This window comes from Hyperolius riggenbachi, chromosome 3 (assembly GCF_040937935.1).
Source record: "Hyperolius riggenbachi isolate aHypRig1 chromosome 3, aHypRig1.pri, whole genome shotgun sequence".
NCBI classification, from domain to species: Eukaryota; Metazoa; Chordata; class Amphibia; order Anura; family Hyperoliidae; genus Hyperolius; species Hyperolius riggenbachi.
Genome location: NC_090648.1, coordinates 104165354 through 104182192, shown reverse-complemented (window position 1 = coordinate 104182192; position 16839 = coordinate 104165354). Strand labels below are relative to the sequence as shown.

General features: G+C 45.1%; 1 protein-coding gene across 2 annotated transcripts in view; it reads left to right on the top strand.

The window, feature by feature from the left end:
• PPP2R2A (protein phosphatase 2 regulatory subunit Balpha) overlaps window positions 1-16839 on the top strand; it is a 76676-nt gene that overhangs the window by 24344 nt on the left and 35493 nt on the right. For both annotated transcript variants that reach the window (XM_068274722.1, XM_068274721.1), the window contains exon 2: window positions 1867-1941. In XM_068274722.1, coding sequence (XP_068130823.1) covers window positions 1867-1941 — 75 coding nt within the window. The remainder of the gene's footprint in view (window positions 1-1866; window positions 1942-16839) is intronic.

Below are 16839 nucleotides of genomic sequence, written 5' to 3'. Positions count from 1 at the left end.
GCTGGGCTCAGAGTCCGGAAGGCTTCACTTCTTTCTATCCCGGCAGGAAGTTTAAACAGTAGAGCGCGCCCTCTACTGTTTAAACTTCCTGGAGCTGGAGGAGCCGAGCACGGAGAAGACCGCGAAGACCGGGGGACTCCCGCCGGCCAGATCAGGTAATGCATGCGGGCGGCAGCTCCACAGATTGTAATCGGTTTCAGGCTGAAATCGATTCACAATCTGTTTGCAGTAAAGGCAGCTATACGATCCCTCTCGGATCAGATTCGATCAGAGAGTGATCTAGCTGTTGGTCGATCTGATGGCCACCTTTACAAATGCTGCACATGCCCGATGTTTGTGAAAACTATCAGTAGTTTGTGAATTGAGGATTACGAGTAAAGCATGCATATCACCTAGAACTTCTGTATCTATTCAGTTTATAGTATGGCTGCTTAGTAATTACAACAGGTGCCAATGAATATACTGAAGCCGAGGCTCTCCACTCCCCTCTCCCTGAAATACATGGAAGATGGGATTCTTGCTGTAATGCATTGTATGTATTCTGCCAGTTTTTGCGCAGTTGCTTTTTCTGTTACTGAAATGGATTTGATTGCCTGCTTCGGTAAACTCGCACATTTTGCAAGGTGACCGTGCAATCTTATTGGACAGACAGCTGTCCAGACTCCTCAACCATTCCATTCTTTACCCCGGGGCTTTTTCTCCCCATTTTTGGGGGGAGAAAAGGTGCATCTTATATGCTAAAAAATACAATAAGCAAGCTGATTTTGCCTTTTCCAAAATGAAAGGCTTTAGGAAGATAGGCCCTTTGCAACCAAGCTAAGATATAACCGATGTAAGGCCTTGTTCACATTACAAATTGCCAGCGCTATCGCAAGTGCTGGCGATTTGGTGAGCGCTTTTCCAATCGCTTTTCCCTGCACTTTTTGCTTAGAAAAGTGCTTTTCTAAGCGCATGAGCTCAGCGATAATTTTTTTTTTGCTACCTGATGTCAGTCAGGAAGTGAACTATTTAACCCAGAAATGAGTAAATACAATGTACTTATTAAAGCGCTCAGAAAAATCACAATTCAAATTGCTTTTTCAAGCACTGCGATTTCCCTGCGATTTCCCTATACTTTCTATTTAACACAAACAAAAAAGTTTTGCTTTTAATGTCTGAGGTCTGTTTGTAAAAAGTTCTTAAACGTTCATCCAGGACCTGGAATTGTTGAGAAATACTGCCAGCGGGGGTCGCAGCCAGCAAGAATTTTTCTTTAATTTATTGGTGATATAGGAAAAGGTTATCTGATATGAAGTTTTCATTGGTGTCCTTCCTGTTGATGGCATCCCTAATTTCCTGTCCCAGTAATGGGGGGAATCTCCCAAGGAGAAATAAAGAGGGACTGAGGTAAAAATAGGACGGCGTGTAGCACATGCTAGCAGTGAGTGAACAATAATTAACTTGTGTTGAAAACGCACAACAAAGGTTTCATGGACACACAGACTATGGTCAATGAGATGCAAATTATTTTGAGTTGATGCGTGATTATGCTAATTTGGTATGCAAATTTATGTAGCTTGAAAATTTGCCAATTGAATCTTACTTCAGGAGGATTTGACAGGTTCATGTTCAAAATGCATACATTTGTATACCAAATTTGCATAATGCTGGATTACTTCAAAATTATTTGCATCTCATTGACCATCCCTAATACAGACACCTGTATAGTCCAGAGATTACATACTAAAGCCAGCAGCCTTATTCTAGGCAAAGCAAGAAAAAGTAATCCAGCTGTTATAAGTGCCCACAGTGCTTGCTTTGTGATGTTTGACATATTCTTGTATCCACACTAACTTTTAAATATCTATTTGTGTCATTGTTTTCTAGGAGCTGGTGGAGGCAATGATATTCAGTGGTGTTTTTCTCAGGTGAAAGGAGCGGTAGAAGAAGATGTATCAGAAGGTAAAGTACCTCTGTGTTTTGTGTGAACTGCAACTTCCTGAATAAGATGTTTAGCGGTTGTGTCTATAGTCTTGTCTGGAAATGTCCACCAGCAAAACACGGTTAGCAATGGTCAGTAAAGTCTCACACACAGAAAAAATGGCTCTAAATGGCAGATGAATGACTCCTCTTACAGATGTCGTGTACAAATCCTAGCTCAAGGGAACGACAAAGGAATGATCCGCCATGGTAATCAACATTTGAAATAGCCGGCACAGCGGTTTACTTTGACAGATAATTGTTCGTCGCCAGTGTGTATAGACGAGGTGATGATCTTTAAACGAGTCCACGAAGTCAATGCCGGTTTCCCCACATCTTTCATTGTTAAACTATCCTATTGGTTGACAATCTGGCATTTGTCTTGCAGTTTTTAAAGGAAAACTGAAGTGAGAAGACTATGGAGGCTGCCATATTGATTTGCTTTTAAACAATACCAGTTGCCTGGCAGCCCTGCTGATCTATTTAACTGCACTAGTGTCTGAATCACACCGGAAACAAGTATGCAGCTAATATTGTCAGATCTGACAATAATATCCGAAACACCTGATCTGCTGCATGCTTGTTCAGGATCTATGGCTGAAAACATTAGAGGCAGAGGATCAGAAGGACTGCCAGGCTACTGGTATTTCTTAAAAGGAAATAAATATTTCCCTCTTGCTTTAGTTGTCCTTTAAGTTTGTACTGTTTAATTGTCTCTGCTCAATGTCACATGCATTGAAGTATGCCAGAGCTAAAATCAATGAACTATAGATCCTTTGTATCTCTTTCCTGCTTTCTGAAGCAATTTTCTGCCAGGAAAGTGTTTTATGGTTGTCATTCCTTATCAGTGAGGGTTACTCTATAGTCCGACCAGGTCCCAACTGGACAGAAACTGTCACTTGCATTCCTGATTAACCCTTTCAGACGGATAAAAAGAGCACAGCCTATAAAAATATTTGTGTGCTATGCACTGTACATGCACTGTACATACACACAGGGCTGTGGAGTCGGTACAAAAATCTTCCGACTCCAACTCCGACTCCTCAGTTTCTGAAACCACGACTCCGACTCCGGGTACCCAAAATTGCTCAGGCTCCGACTCCTTGATTCCGACTCCTTAGTCTAATACTTAACAGGGCTGTGGATTTTGTACAAAAATCATGCGACTCCGACTCCTGACTCCGACTCCTCAGTTTCTGAAACTCCGACTCTGGATGCCCAAAATTGCCCCGACTCCTCGACTCCAACTCCGACTCCACAGCCCTGCATACACATATCAACATGTCACCTTGTGTTTCCTTTAAAGGGGAACTGAAGTAAAAGGTATACAGAGGCTGCCATATTTATTTCCTTTTAATCAATACCAGTTGCCGGGCAGCCCTGCTGGTCTATTTCTCTGCAGTAGTATCTGAATAACACCAGAAACGAGCATGCAGCTAATATTGTCAGATCTGACTTTAAAGTCTGAAACCCCTGATCTGCTGCATGCTTGTTCAGGGGCTATGGCTAATAGTATTAGAGGCAGAGGATCAGCAGGGCTGCCAGGCAACTGGTATTGCTTAAAAGGAAATATGGCATCCTCCGTATACCTTTTACTTCAGTTCCCCTTTAAGATGCTAATAGTTTGTGCTTGCATGGAAATTGCTTGGGGTTGAGCCAATCAAATGCACCTCCTGTTAATTTTGACTGTCCAATTCCAAGGGCCACACAATGTTAAATATGCCTGCGAGACAGAATTCCTGGAAGCCAGTTTGCTATCTTGCTTGCGTGGGCAGTAAGAGCATTTTGCATTGCCATGCCTGCAGACCACGCATAGAAGAGCTTGCACATTCATTTTGTCTAATGTGACCTTGCAGGCTGGAGTATTACCAGAAGCCACATAGCAAGTGAATCCCAAGTGTCAGTGTTATGGCACCAATCACAATTAAAGCAAACCTAGAAATAAGAGCTGATCGTAAAGTGTAAATGTGATTGGTGGCCTTGGGGAAATTTAAACCTTTGTACTGTACTAACACAGAAGGCCCTGTAAAGCTTGCAGTGAAGGTATACAGTCTGGCATATCATAAAAGATAAACCTGTCTTTCAATGCCGTATTGCTAGTTATCTTATCTGTTTTTGGAAAAGTCCTCTATAGAAGTACACAGGTCTCAGTACAGTTTGTGGCAGCAGCAGCTGATTGAGTGAGAGTAATAGGGAGGCTGCCATATGTGTTACCTTTTACACAATACCAGTTGCCTGGCAGCCCTGCTGATCTATTTGGCTGGAGTAGTGTCTGAATAACACTAGAAACAAGCATGCAGCTAGTCTTATCAGAAACACCTGATATGCTGCATGCTTGTTCAGGACCTATGGCTAATGCTGGGAATACACGGTTTAATTCTGCCGCAGATAGATGGCTCAATAGATAATTTCCGACATGTCTGATCTCCCGTTCGATCGTTTCACCCCTTGATTTCTCATAGAGGTGAATAGAAAAAGATAAGGAAAACGAGTGGAAGATAAGAGAATCAAGTGGAGAATCGAGCAGCAAAATCGATCGAGCGCAGAATCAAGCGGACAAAACGCATTGTGTATGCCCAGCATAAAAGTAATAGAGGCAGAGGATCAGCTGTATAGCCAGGCAACTGGCATTGCTTAAAGCGGTGTTCCCCAACCCTGTCCTCCAGGCCGCCATATCCTTTCACCTCAGGTTCCCTTTACAGAAAGGTTTCTCTTTCCAAAAGGGAAATATATCCAGGGAAATATCTCTCTCCCCCCCCCCCCCCCCCTCCCCCACAGCTCACATTAATTGATGTGACTGAATCAGGCGAGGTGTGGTTCGTCAAGTAGCACACTTCTCGATTTCCCAGTCCATCCTAAGCACTGGCATGGATCTGGCTCTTGAGGACTGGAGTTCCCCACCTGTGCTCTTAGGCCTGCGACCTTAAAGGTTACCTTAGCGATAAATATTCTTAAAAGGATGCATGAATTTCTTTGTACCGTTTTGAAACTAAAATAAAAATACGTAAATAAAAAATGCCTAATGTTTGTGGGGAGATGTGCAGATGCTTACCGCACCTCCTCCGTTCTCATGTAATTATCAAGGTTCTGTACTTCCTGGTTGGTGCCCTCCAACACAAGACCTACTAAGCTAGGCATGCGCAGTATGTCCACTTGGGCGCCTTGCAGTCATGCTCCCCGGCGACCCCATATGTTGTAACCGCAGTTGCAAGGCACCCAAGAGGACATGCTGTGCATGTGCAGCATAGTATCTCCGAGTCGGAGGGTACCGAATGCACCGACCAGGAAGTACAGAACTAAGCATCTGCACAACTCCCCACACACACATAAAAAATATTTATCAGTAAGGTATAAGATTAGATACTTGCCTTATCGCTAAGGTATACAATTATATCAACCCCCCCTCAGGATTACTTTCAATGTTCATAAACCCCTCGCTCACTGGCTCCTAGATTGGACTGTTAGGCCACATACACACATCAGACCATAGTCTTTTGAAAATGAAAGATCACAGACCAATTTTACCCCCTTCCATGTAGTATGAGAGCCATACCTACACAGTCTATTCTATGGAGCTGATCTCCCCATCAGACAGAAATCTTTGCAAGATGCTGCACACAAACATGCTGTAGACATTCAAAAGATCAGTATCTGCAAAAGATCTGTTCCTGCAAAAGATCCGTTCCTGCAAAATGCATTCATAGTCTGATATCTGCAGATCATCATACACACCTTGTTTAACAGACATTCATCTGCAGATTAGATCCACCAGGATGGATTTTCAGATCTGCAGATGATTGTCTGATCTTCCGATGAATGTCAGTTAAACAAGGTGTGTATGAGGATCTGCAGATCTCATAGACTATGAATGCAATTTGCAGGAACAAATCTTTTGCAGATACTGATCTTTTGTGTCTGTACAGCATCTTTGTGTGCAGCATCTTGCAAAGATTTTTTTCTGATGGGGAGTTCAGCTCCATAGAATAGACTGTGAAGGTATGGCTCTCATACTACATGGAAGGGGGTAAAATTGGTCTGTGATCTTTCATTTTCCAAAGACTATGGTCTGATGTGTGTATGGCTTCTATCTTCCTCGTTAATTCATACACCATAGAGCCAAATTAATCCATGCCATGCACTGATGAGGATCAAACAATCCAAAACAGTCTGTATGCGTGTTGGATTATTATGGCTCTGTACAAATTAACAAGCTGACACATCATTGCATTCCAGCGGTTCTGGAGGGGTGTTTAGCTTCTAAGGGTACAATGGTTAATTTGCATATATTCAGCAGTGATGCACTGGGAGACATCTCAAGCTCACTCCAACCTGAATTATTGCAAAGTCTTGTTTTCCGTTAATTCATGTACTTGTATTTGCAATCTGTATTTTTCCACCTAAAACAGTTTGCATAAAGGGGTGTGCAGGGTTGGTGCTATTCCCCACATAAAAGAAAAAAAGGGCATCACAGAACCCCATCAGCTCCTGTGTGAAAGATGCTGCCGTACAACTCCTGGCTGCTTGATATTAATGTGATTGCATCTCACAAGCCTCTGTTTTTTGGGGCAGGCTATGACTCTCTCCAGAGAGAGCTCTAAAGTCCTGCTTTGCATGTTGCTTAGTAGATAAGGTGCTGGTCCAGCTTTGTGCAAGCCCTGTGGCTTGTCACCCTTGCATGGTATCATGTATGCCTGCCTGTGGTTTTCACTTTGACAGAAAAATAAACACACGAGTGTTCTGACTACTGACTAGAGACATGAGCAGAGTTCAGAGGCTGTTTGTTTTTCATGTCCACGCGGCCGAGGTAGTAAGCTGCAGAGTTGTTTTTGGAATGCATTGTGTTGTTGAATAACAAGGATTAAGTATTTATCGCTTGTGTCATATGTTAATGGCAGCACGTTTCTCTGTGAGTTGTTGGCTGGTATGTATAATATGTTGGTATGCTTTACCTCACATTGTTCCAGCGAGGGAAGTTTTGAGATTTATGAGGTAAAATGAATGCGGCTTCTTGCAAAGAGACTTCTAGCTTACTCCTCTAGCTTTAGGGCAGTCACGTTAAATCGCCAGATCCTCCCATCTTAGAATCGCGGTATGCTATTTTATTAAACCGTAACTTTTAAAGCGAACCTGAAGCAAATATAAACTTTTGAGCTAATGAATTGTATGTGTAGTGCAGCTAAGAAATAGAAAGAATAGTCTTGTATTGATTCAAGTACAGTGAGGGCCCATTTCCACTAGAGCAAATCTGCATGCGTTTCCTGCATGCGGATTCGCATAGACCATACAAGTGGATGGGCCTGTTTCCACTTGTCAGGATTTCTGAGCGTTTTTCTGTGCAGAAAAAATCTGCATGGCAGAGCCATCAGAATTTGCATACCGCTATGCAATTCGCATACAATGTATTTAATAGGAAATTCGCATGCGTTTTCGTATGCGAATTTTACCACGAATTTGTGCGAGTTTTTGCCTAAAATCAATGTAAAAGCACACAGGCACCGGAATGGTTAAATTCGCAATACGCCTGCGAATTCGTGGTAAAATTTGCATACGTGTGCAAATTCGTTTGGCGGTTTCTGCGACCAATTCGCACTGGGCTTAAAAAAAACAAACCTTCAGCTGTAATCTATGCAAAAGAGCTTCTCTGAGCTATTCGACCCACTCGGCCAGTACAGTCCTGTTTTCGGAAGCACTTAAAGCCAATGGTTACCAATTTAAAAATAAAAAAGTCAGATACTCACCTAAGGAGAGGGAAGGCTCGGTCCTAATGAGCCTTCCCTCTCCTCTCCCGGTGCCCTCGGTGCTGCGCTGGCTCCCCCGTTCGCGTCCGCCGCCGCAGGGACTTCGGAGGTCTTCGGGAGCACTCGGGCTTCCGAAGACGGGCCGCTCCATACTACGTACGCGCGAGTGCGTCATAGAGGGCACTCGCGCATGCATAGTATGGAGCGGCTCATCCTCGGGAGCCCGAGTGCTCCCGAAGGCTTCCGAAAGCTCCCTTCGGCTGCGGAAGTGGCAGTATTTGACCAAACTGGTCGAATACTGCTACGGGGGATCCTGCGCGGGACCGGGCACCGGGAGAGGAGAGGGAAGGCTCATTAGGACCGAGCCTTCCATCTCCTTAGGTGAGTATCTGACTTTTTTTTTTATTTTTAACATTCACTTTAACGACCGAGGCTGGTTTCTCTGATCTGTGCTGCGTGGGGCTCTCCAGCCCGCAGCACAGATCGTGTGACAGGCAGGGCGATCAGACCCCCCCCCCCCTTTTTTTTTTCCCCCAAGGGAATGTCCTGCTGGGGGGTCTGATCGCCACCGGCTCTGTGTGGCCCGGGGGGGGGGGGGCGTGGGGGGATAGGGAAAGGGTGCGAGGCGGAAGATCACTGCGGAGGGGGGCTCGCAGGCAGTTCACGGAGACACCCTCCGTGACCTGACATGGAACGGCCGCTCGAACGGCCGTTTCCATGGAAACCCACAAATGACCAGCTGCCGCCTATTGGCGTTAGCTGGTCGTTATGTGGTTAAAGAGACTCAGAGATGAGTCTCACAGCTGTTTTTTACTTACCCGGGGCTTCCTCCAGCCCCATAAGCACGGATGTGTCCCTCGCCGTCCTCCCGCAGTCAGCTCCCGGTACGCGTCTGTCGGACTCTCTGAGTGACGTTCCAGAAAGTCTGCGCATGCGCGAGAAGGTCTGCCGCTGACGTCACAGAGCCGCTTACTGGGGAAGATTGCGGCTGAACAGCGACGCTGAGGACGACGGCGAAAAACACATCCATGCTTATGGGGCTGGAGGAAACCCCGGGTAGTAAAAAAAACAAAAACAAAAAAAAAAAAAACAGGAAGACTCAGCTCTGAGTCACTTTTTAAACATGCAAGAAACAGCTTGAAATCCGGTGAGGGCCCATTCACACCTGAGCGGGAATCGCACGATTCCCGCTCGCGGCAAACCGCTAGCGGTTCTACAAGAACCGCTACACATTGTAGCCAGTGGCCGTGTTCTCACTGCCGCGGTTGCGGTTAGCGATAACCGCAACCGCGTTGCATGCAGCGGTTTGCCGGCGACGAGCGTTCCGCGATTAGCGATCGTGATTAGCGTGCACAGCACGCTAATCGCGATCGCTCCAAAACCGCCGCAGTGTCCAGTGATTTTTCCGCGCTAATCGCGGGAAAATCACTCCCGCAAAACGCCGGCGGTAATCGCCGGCGTTCTGCGGTTCTAAGTGTGAATGGGCCCTTATACTGCAAGAATGTTCAAAGGGTCATTAGCTCTGCTTTGTTTTATAGGTTAAAATACAGTGTGGGTTTAAAACTGCAAGTGTAACAGAATGCTCTGGGCTGGTGTTTTTTTTTTTTTTGAGGAAAATTGAGGCGCATGTCGGTGCCCGCTCGCTATCAGGCGGAGAAATGTAACTTCTTGGCTGCAAATCGATGCTTTTATAATGGCCGTGCGTGATATTGGGCTGGGCTAGGCTAGGCTAGGATGCTGTGTTGTAAAGTCACAACACAATATTACAACAAAAAAGTTAGGAGTAGTTTGAGGGGGGGTGATAAGTTTTTAGGCATGGATAGCAGTGTGTTCAAGTGAGAGGGTAGTGAGTGATGGGTAGTATATTGGTAAAATGACTGATATTAGAACATTGGTAAACCACAGATATTCTACTAGGGCCTGAGCCCACTGACGCAGTTGTGTGCGCTTTTCAGTTGCACATCTATGTTACAGATGCTAAGAAGCGGACACAATGCGTTAGTCGGCTCAGGCCCTTACTGTTATTTTGCGCCCATTTTTCCCTCATGGAGCTTTTAAATGTACGCCCCACTGGAGGCCACTCCATCATGCGCTATACTGTCATCCATACTCCGTGGTACCCAATCCCTGAACGACTTTTCTTTGCCACTTGCAGGGTTGAGCTCCATAATGAATGGCAACACTAAGGCCCGGTGCACACCAAAAAAACGCTAGCAGATCCGCAAAATGCTAGCAGATTTTGAAACGCTTTTTCTTCTTTTTCTGTAGCGTTTCAGCTAGCATTTTGCGGTTTTGGGAAGCGTTTTTGGTGTAGTAGATTTCATGTATTGTTACAGTAAAGCTGTTACTGAACAGCTACTGTAACAAAAAACGCCTGGCAAACCGCTCTGAAGTGCCGTTTTTTCAGAGCGGTTTGCGTTTTTCCTATACTTAACAATGAGGCAGAAACGCCTTCGCAATCCAGGAGTATGCGTTTCTGCAAAACGCCTCCCGCTCTGGTGTGCACCAGCCCATTGAAATACATTACCCTTAGCGGATCCACACCCGCAAGCGGATCGCAAACCGCAGCAGAACCGCTCTGGTGTACACTAGGCCTAATTGTGGGTGAGTGATGTCTGTACCTGAAACAAATGCCCAAATACTTGGGCAGGTCAGGCGCAGGATAATTCCCTGTGCACAGTTTAGCTTTGATCCTTGCCTTTAAAAAGACACTGAAGCGGAAAAAAAAATTATGATATTTGTATATGTAGTACAGCTAAGAAATAAAACATTAAGATCAGATACATCAGTCTAATTGTTGCCAGTACAGGAAGAGTTAAGAAACTCCAGTTGCTATCTCTATGCAAAAAAGCCATTAAGCTCTACGACTTTCAAAGTCGTGGAGAGGGCTGTTTTCTGACTTTTATTATCTCAACTGTTCCTGGACTATTTACTTTTCCTCTGCTAGAGGAGAGGTCATTACTTCACAGACTGCTCTGAAAGACTCATTTTGAATGCTGAGTGTTGTGTAATCTGCACATATTATAGAATGATGCAATGTTAGAAAACACACTATATACCTGAAAATAAAAATGAGAATTTTTCTTTGATGCTAATCTTCTAGTAATTATTCATAGTACACAACCAATTCACTATATCCTTTTTTTTTTTTTTTTTTTTCGCTTCAGTGTCTCTTTAAGTCATTTGACAAGGGCTTTCCTGCTATGATGTTTCCTATATTAAATTGCCGATGGGATTTTTGCTTCATTAAACATGCTGGGTGAGATTGGATCTTAATGCCTGTTTACATTGGGAATGCTCTGCGTTGCCTCTTCCTTGTGTATTGGGTGGAGACTCCATCCTAGTCGTCAGTGGTGAACCTGCTGTCAGAACTAATATTTATTTGGAGCGGTGTATTAAGAATTAGAAACTAAACAGCCTTGTTATGAAAGTAAAGTTATCTTCTTGGATCCTTTAGCTGTGCTTATGGCGTTGGATGAATGTGCTCAGTCTCTGTCACTGGAGCGTTTCATAGTTTTGTCAGCAGCTTATCCTGGTCTCTGGTTTTTGTGACTTCTCTGCATTATTGCAGTTCATTGTGATTGACTGCTCTGTAGGCGAGGTCCTGTAGCTGCTGACTGCTCTGCATCTTTTTAATTAGCAGTAACTGCTCAAACCTGGTTTTTCCTTTTTTTTTGCTGACTTATTTTCGTTGGTTAACACCATGCACTAACATACCGTCGGCCATTTTTTAAAAATTTTTTTTAAATGTTGAGGTTTACATTGATGCTCATCAATGACACTGGTGTCCAGAGTTAAGCCTCATCTACACGTGTAGATGAGGCGGCGATCCGGCGGCTCGATTACCCGCCGGATCGCCTCCTCCATGTCCCCCAGAATCGATTCCCGGCCATTGTCCCCTCTCGGGGAGCGAGCAGGGAATCGGCGATGGGGAGATCCGTCCTGTCGGATCTCAGCAATCGAGCCGCATCAGCGTGTAGATGCGGCTTTAGGCCACATTCACTGATGTATTCCCTGTGACTGCAGAAATGCAAAGGATTGCGCATTGTCACATACAGTCAATAAAAAGTATGCTTCACTGTAGCCATTGATGTGCACATTTTGCGCTATTATTCCGCACTACCTTATACTGCAACGCACCCATCGCACTGTGAACATTGCATAGGTGGTGCATTGCAATGCTGCAAGCTCCATGCTATTGCACAGGTGGGGCTGTGCTCGTAAAATAGAAGCACTGCCCAGATGTTAAAGGAGATAGGAGGCGAGCCTCTTAATCTATTTTACTTACCAGGGGCTTTTCCTCCTGCCCCTAGCAGTCATTTTGCTCCCTCACTGCAGCTCCGGTCTTGGCGTCCCGCTGGCTGCCTGTAAAGATTGCCAACCTGCTGGCTGGACGGCGCTTCAGCACCCACGTCATCCTGCGTGTACTGCACCTGCTATGTAGCCCATAGCAGCCACTCCACTCCCTCGCCAGCAGGACCCCTATGAGGATCGGAGCTGCGGCGAGGGAGTGGAGTGGCTGCTATGGGCTACAGGAAAGCTCCAGGTAAGTAAAATATATTCAAAAGGCTCGCCTCGTATGTCCTTTAAAGCCAGTGTTACCCGACATATATAAAAACAAAAGTCAGATACTCACCTAAGGAGAGGGAAGGCTCTGAGTCCTAATGAACATTCCCTCTTCTCTGCTGGTGCCCTCAAGATCCTCTGTTCAAATACCCCGCCGCGGAGGACTTCGGAAGTCTTCGGGAGCAGAGTCCTCCCAAAGACAGCTCCATAATGTGCGAGTGCGTCATAGAGGGCGCTTGCGCATGCGCAGTATGGAGCGGCCCGTCTTCGGGAGCCCGAGTGCTCCCGAAGACTTCCGAAACCTCCCTTCAGCGGCGGAAGTGGCAGTATTTGACCTAACTGGTCGAATACTGCTACGGGGGATTCTGAGCCGGACCAGGAGAGGAGAGGGAAGTCTCATTAGGACTCAGAGCCTTCCCTCTCCTTAGCCTTTTCGTTTTTATAGGTCGGGTAACATTGACTTTAAGAAGGGTCCTGGTGACTGGAGCGAGGAGGACCTGGGAAATACATGATCTAGCCTTTGAAGGCTCTCTATTTTCTTTTTGACCTGAGCTTGGGCTCACTTTAAACTGTTTATAAGGTGACTATGCAACACTGCCTGAATTTTTTTGATCATAAATCAGCTTAGTTGAGATTGAGAGCTGCTGCCACATGGTGTATTGGGGTCGCTGATCTGGTTTTCACCTCCTGCCTAAAGTGTAGCAGGCGTGCCATTGTGCTATTATGGAATGTACTGGCTGGTGTCGGCACGGTTTTGGACTTGTACTGAGAGGAGCATTAGGCTTCTTCATTGAGAGGCGCTCTGTCTTCCTGTACAGTGTGTGAATGAAGTATTGATCTCTTGTGCCTCGCTGCACATATGCAATGCCCTGCGGAGCCGAGGCTGCTGGAATAGCAGCTCTAATAGATGCAGGCCAGGCGCAGAGAGGAGGAGATGGAGGTCACCTGCAAGTCTCCGGCGATTAGTTTTCAGCTTTTGGAAGGAGTGAGGCTGCAAGTGATGTAATTTCCACTGTCTCTGCTGAGTGCAGTTTGATGCAGAGATTAATTACAGTTAAGCGCTTTGGAAGTGATTGAGAGTTTTGTTGAGATCCGTCCAGTTTCTTTTCCAGATAATGCATTTTCCCACAGTCAGAATGACTTTATACACCATGTATTTATATACACTTCCTACTGAGGAACACAGTGTGCTTTTAAAGTAATTGGAATACACTAGATGCGCTGTTTACTTGATTTGATGCTTCCCAAGGACCATAGCTCTCATTAGTTCATACATTGTGCTGGCTTGTAGTACAGATGACATTTTCTATTCATTTGAATTGGGAGCTGTGTTAAAGAAATCCTATATGCACGGTTTTTTTTTTATATTCCTTTGTTGAGTAGCAGGGTGTCTGTTAGCAAAATACATGAAACCTGGGGAAGAGGCATCCTTGCCACACCTCTAGTGAAAAAAGAAAAATCCAATGGGTGCTGTAATGGAATAAAGTTGTGTGTTAGTGATTAGACCATACATGTCAAACTCCGGCCCACAGGCCAAATCTGTCCCTCAGAGCCATTAAATTTGGCCCTCAAGTGGTTTCCCCACTTTGCATTAGGTTTGGCCCATTGTAGACCACCAGGGAAGCTATATTGGAGGTGAAGCCCTAGATCACCAGGGAAGATGTATGGAGGAGGAAGTGGAAAGCACTAGACACCAGGGAAAGTGTGTAGGGGAGGGAGAACAAATAGACACCGGGGAACTGTATAGGGGTTGGAGGGGGATCATTACACACCAGGGAACTTTATAATGTAGAAGGGTAACCAGTAAACATTGAGGTTGACCCCTGACTAAGTCCCAGTGTTCAAATTCGGCCCACTTTGTATTTGACAGCCCTGGATTAGATTTACCAGAGCCCAGATTGCATGGGGTTCCTGCATTTAGCAGTTCTGCTTTTTCTCTATCTCATACACACAGGAAAGGCAGATGCCTATTTCTGAGGGGCAGAACTATGGGCCCCAGACACAACCAGGCACAACCAGGACTGCGGTGAGTCTTACTGCTAACACAATGTGCTTCGATATTATAACTGTACTTCATTAGAGCACCTATAGGGTTTTTTTTGTTCTTTTTTTCACCAGAGTTTTGTTTTAACCCTTAAGTGGATCTGAGGTGAAAAACTAACTATAACAAGTAACTTGTCTATATATCTTATCTAAAGTTTAGATAGTTTACACAGCAAATCTAGCTGCAAACAGCTTCAACAGTTGATGATTATTTATTCCTGTGATACAATGAGAGCGGCCATGTTCTGTTTGTCACATTACACATAGGCAAACTGCTGTGCATCTCCAGCCCTCAGCCTGTGAGAACTTCACTCCTCTCTCCTCCACCCCTCTGCCTCTGAAATCTCTAGCTAGTAACCTCCTCCTCCTGCCAAGACTGAGCTCCCATAAGCCCTTGCTACAAGAGTCTGAAAGTGCCAAGGCTCTGGAGAAGCTGTGGGCGAGGCTTGTTTAGTTTATAGGGAATTAGAGTATTGAACAAAACAAAAAAAAGTTTTTGGCTTGAGAAATGCCCTATATACTAAATGAAAGGAACACAATTATGCAATGAGTAAAAGTTTATCTCGGATCCACTTTAAGGTGCCCATTACTATCGATGTATGGGGCAGGTCAGCCAAGGGACAGACCTCTCTCTGATTGAATCTGATCAGCGAGATTTATTGTGTGCCCATACACCGCTAGACGATTCCTGATTGATTTCATAAAATCTCTTGGGAATCGGTCTTGTGATGCAGCATCCGACACCAATGTTCCCTCCAAATGTTATTGTGCCTGTGCATGAAAATCTCTCAGCTGTCCTACTGTTCCTTTGTCATCATTCGTGTCCCATGTGGCTGCTGCACATTTGCCCGGGCCATGCAATATCGCCATATTTTGAGAAGATGGGGGAGACCATACAGTTTGGGGAGGGGGGGGGAATAAAATGGCTGCTGCCCCCTTTAACAGCCTACACCATTTATGATTCTCTCTCGGACCCCCCCCCTCCCCCTTCAGGTTACTTGTATGTTTTCACATCCGTGTAATGCTAGATCATTAATCCCCTTTCATTCTAACTTGCACAGTTTTCGGTAGGTTTGTAACGTAGGCCATTGCAACTCACATAGTAAAGTTGTGATGCCGTGTGTTGCTGTGCATTTACTTATATGTAAAAATGCAGCAAAATATTAAGGGGTTAATCACTACAGAGAGAATTGAATGTGTGCATTAAACACCAAGTGAACACCTGACAAAACTGGCTAAGCAAATTTGGCCTAATTGGCTATTCATGAGGCAATGCTCATGCAAATATGCATTCGCTTTCGCATGCCAACTTATGCAGGGTCCAAAACCAATGCCGCAAAGCGGTTGCCCTGCGGGAATTAGTTCATGCTACAATAGCAGTATTCAGGAGTCAGTGAGAGCGCCTGGGACCCCGCGGTCCCCCGGTTGTATGGGGGCATTAGGAAGCCTCCCCGTGGCGCTCCTGGATATTGATATTGCAGCATTAACTAATTCCCGCAGGACGACAGCTTTGCGGCATTGGTTTTTGACCCTGCATAAGTTGGCATGCGAAAGCGAATGCATATTTGCATGAGCATTGCCTCATGAATAGCCAATTAGGCCAAATTTGCTTAGCCAGATATGTCAGGTGTTCACTTGGTGTTTAATGCACACATTCAATTCTTTGTGTAGTGGTAAAATATTAAGGGTCCCATATACTGGTCGACTTCAGCGTTCAATCAATTGCAAATTGATGCACGATTGAACGGATGATCTATCGATTTGCGGCCGACTTAGATGGATTTGATCTGAAAGGATGGAAAATCTAGGTCGATCTGCTGCTGGCAGTAGATCAATGGCCCATAGAGTTGCATTGGATCTAATGGTCCAATAATGCATTTAGATCAATTTCCAATAGATTTCATTCTGAAATCTATTGGAAATCTGTTCCTAGTGTGTGGCACACATCAGATAGATTCCTGTCAGATTTGAACTGACGGGTATCTGACAGAAATCTATGTGATGGTTAAATCTGCTGCAAATCTATCAGTGCATGGCCACCGTTAGGGTGAACAGGCCCTTAACATTCTGATTGTGACAAAAAAACCTGTAAATATTTTTGTTTGCTCAGTTTGCACTGTTCCTCCTTGCAGTTTGCATTGCTCAGCCTTTTCTTTTAAAACCTGAAAAGTCAGAAGTTTCACCCCACCCATATTAAATGTCAAGCGAGGCAACATCAAAGGAAACCGTGATTCCGTGTTTTGCTCTGATACGTGTATTCCCGCACCATCGGCAACTTGCCAAGAATTCTGTATACTACTTACTGTTTCTGCTGTACATGTATTGTGCATCACTGGGGGTGGGGTCAGTAGCAGTGGTTTCTGTGGTAGAAGCATGGACTTTTTTTCTCCAGAGCTGTGCGTGTCCTGATGCCCAAACCTACAACAGTATGATACTGCCAAGACCTTACCAGTGGTGACTGCAGCTGTTCTCTGATCAGTACTTAGACGATGGACACAGATTGCACAGCAGTATTCAGTCACACTTCTGTGTG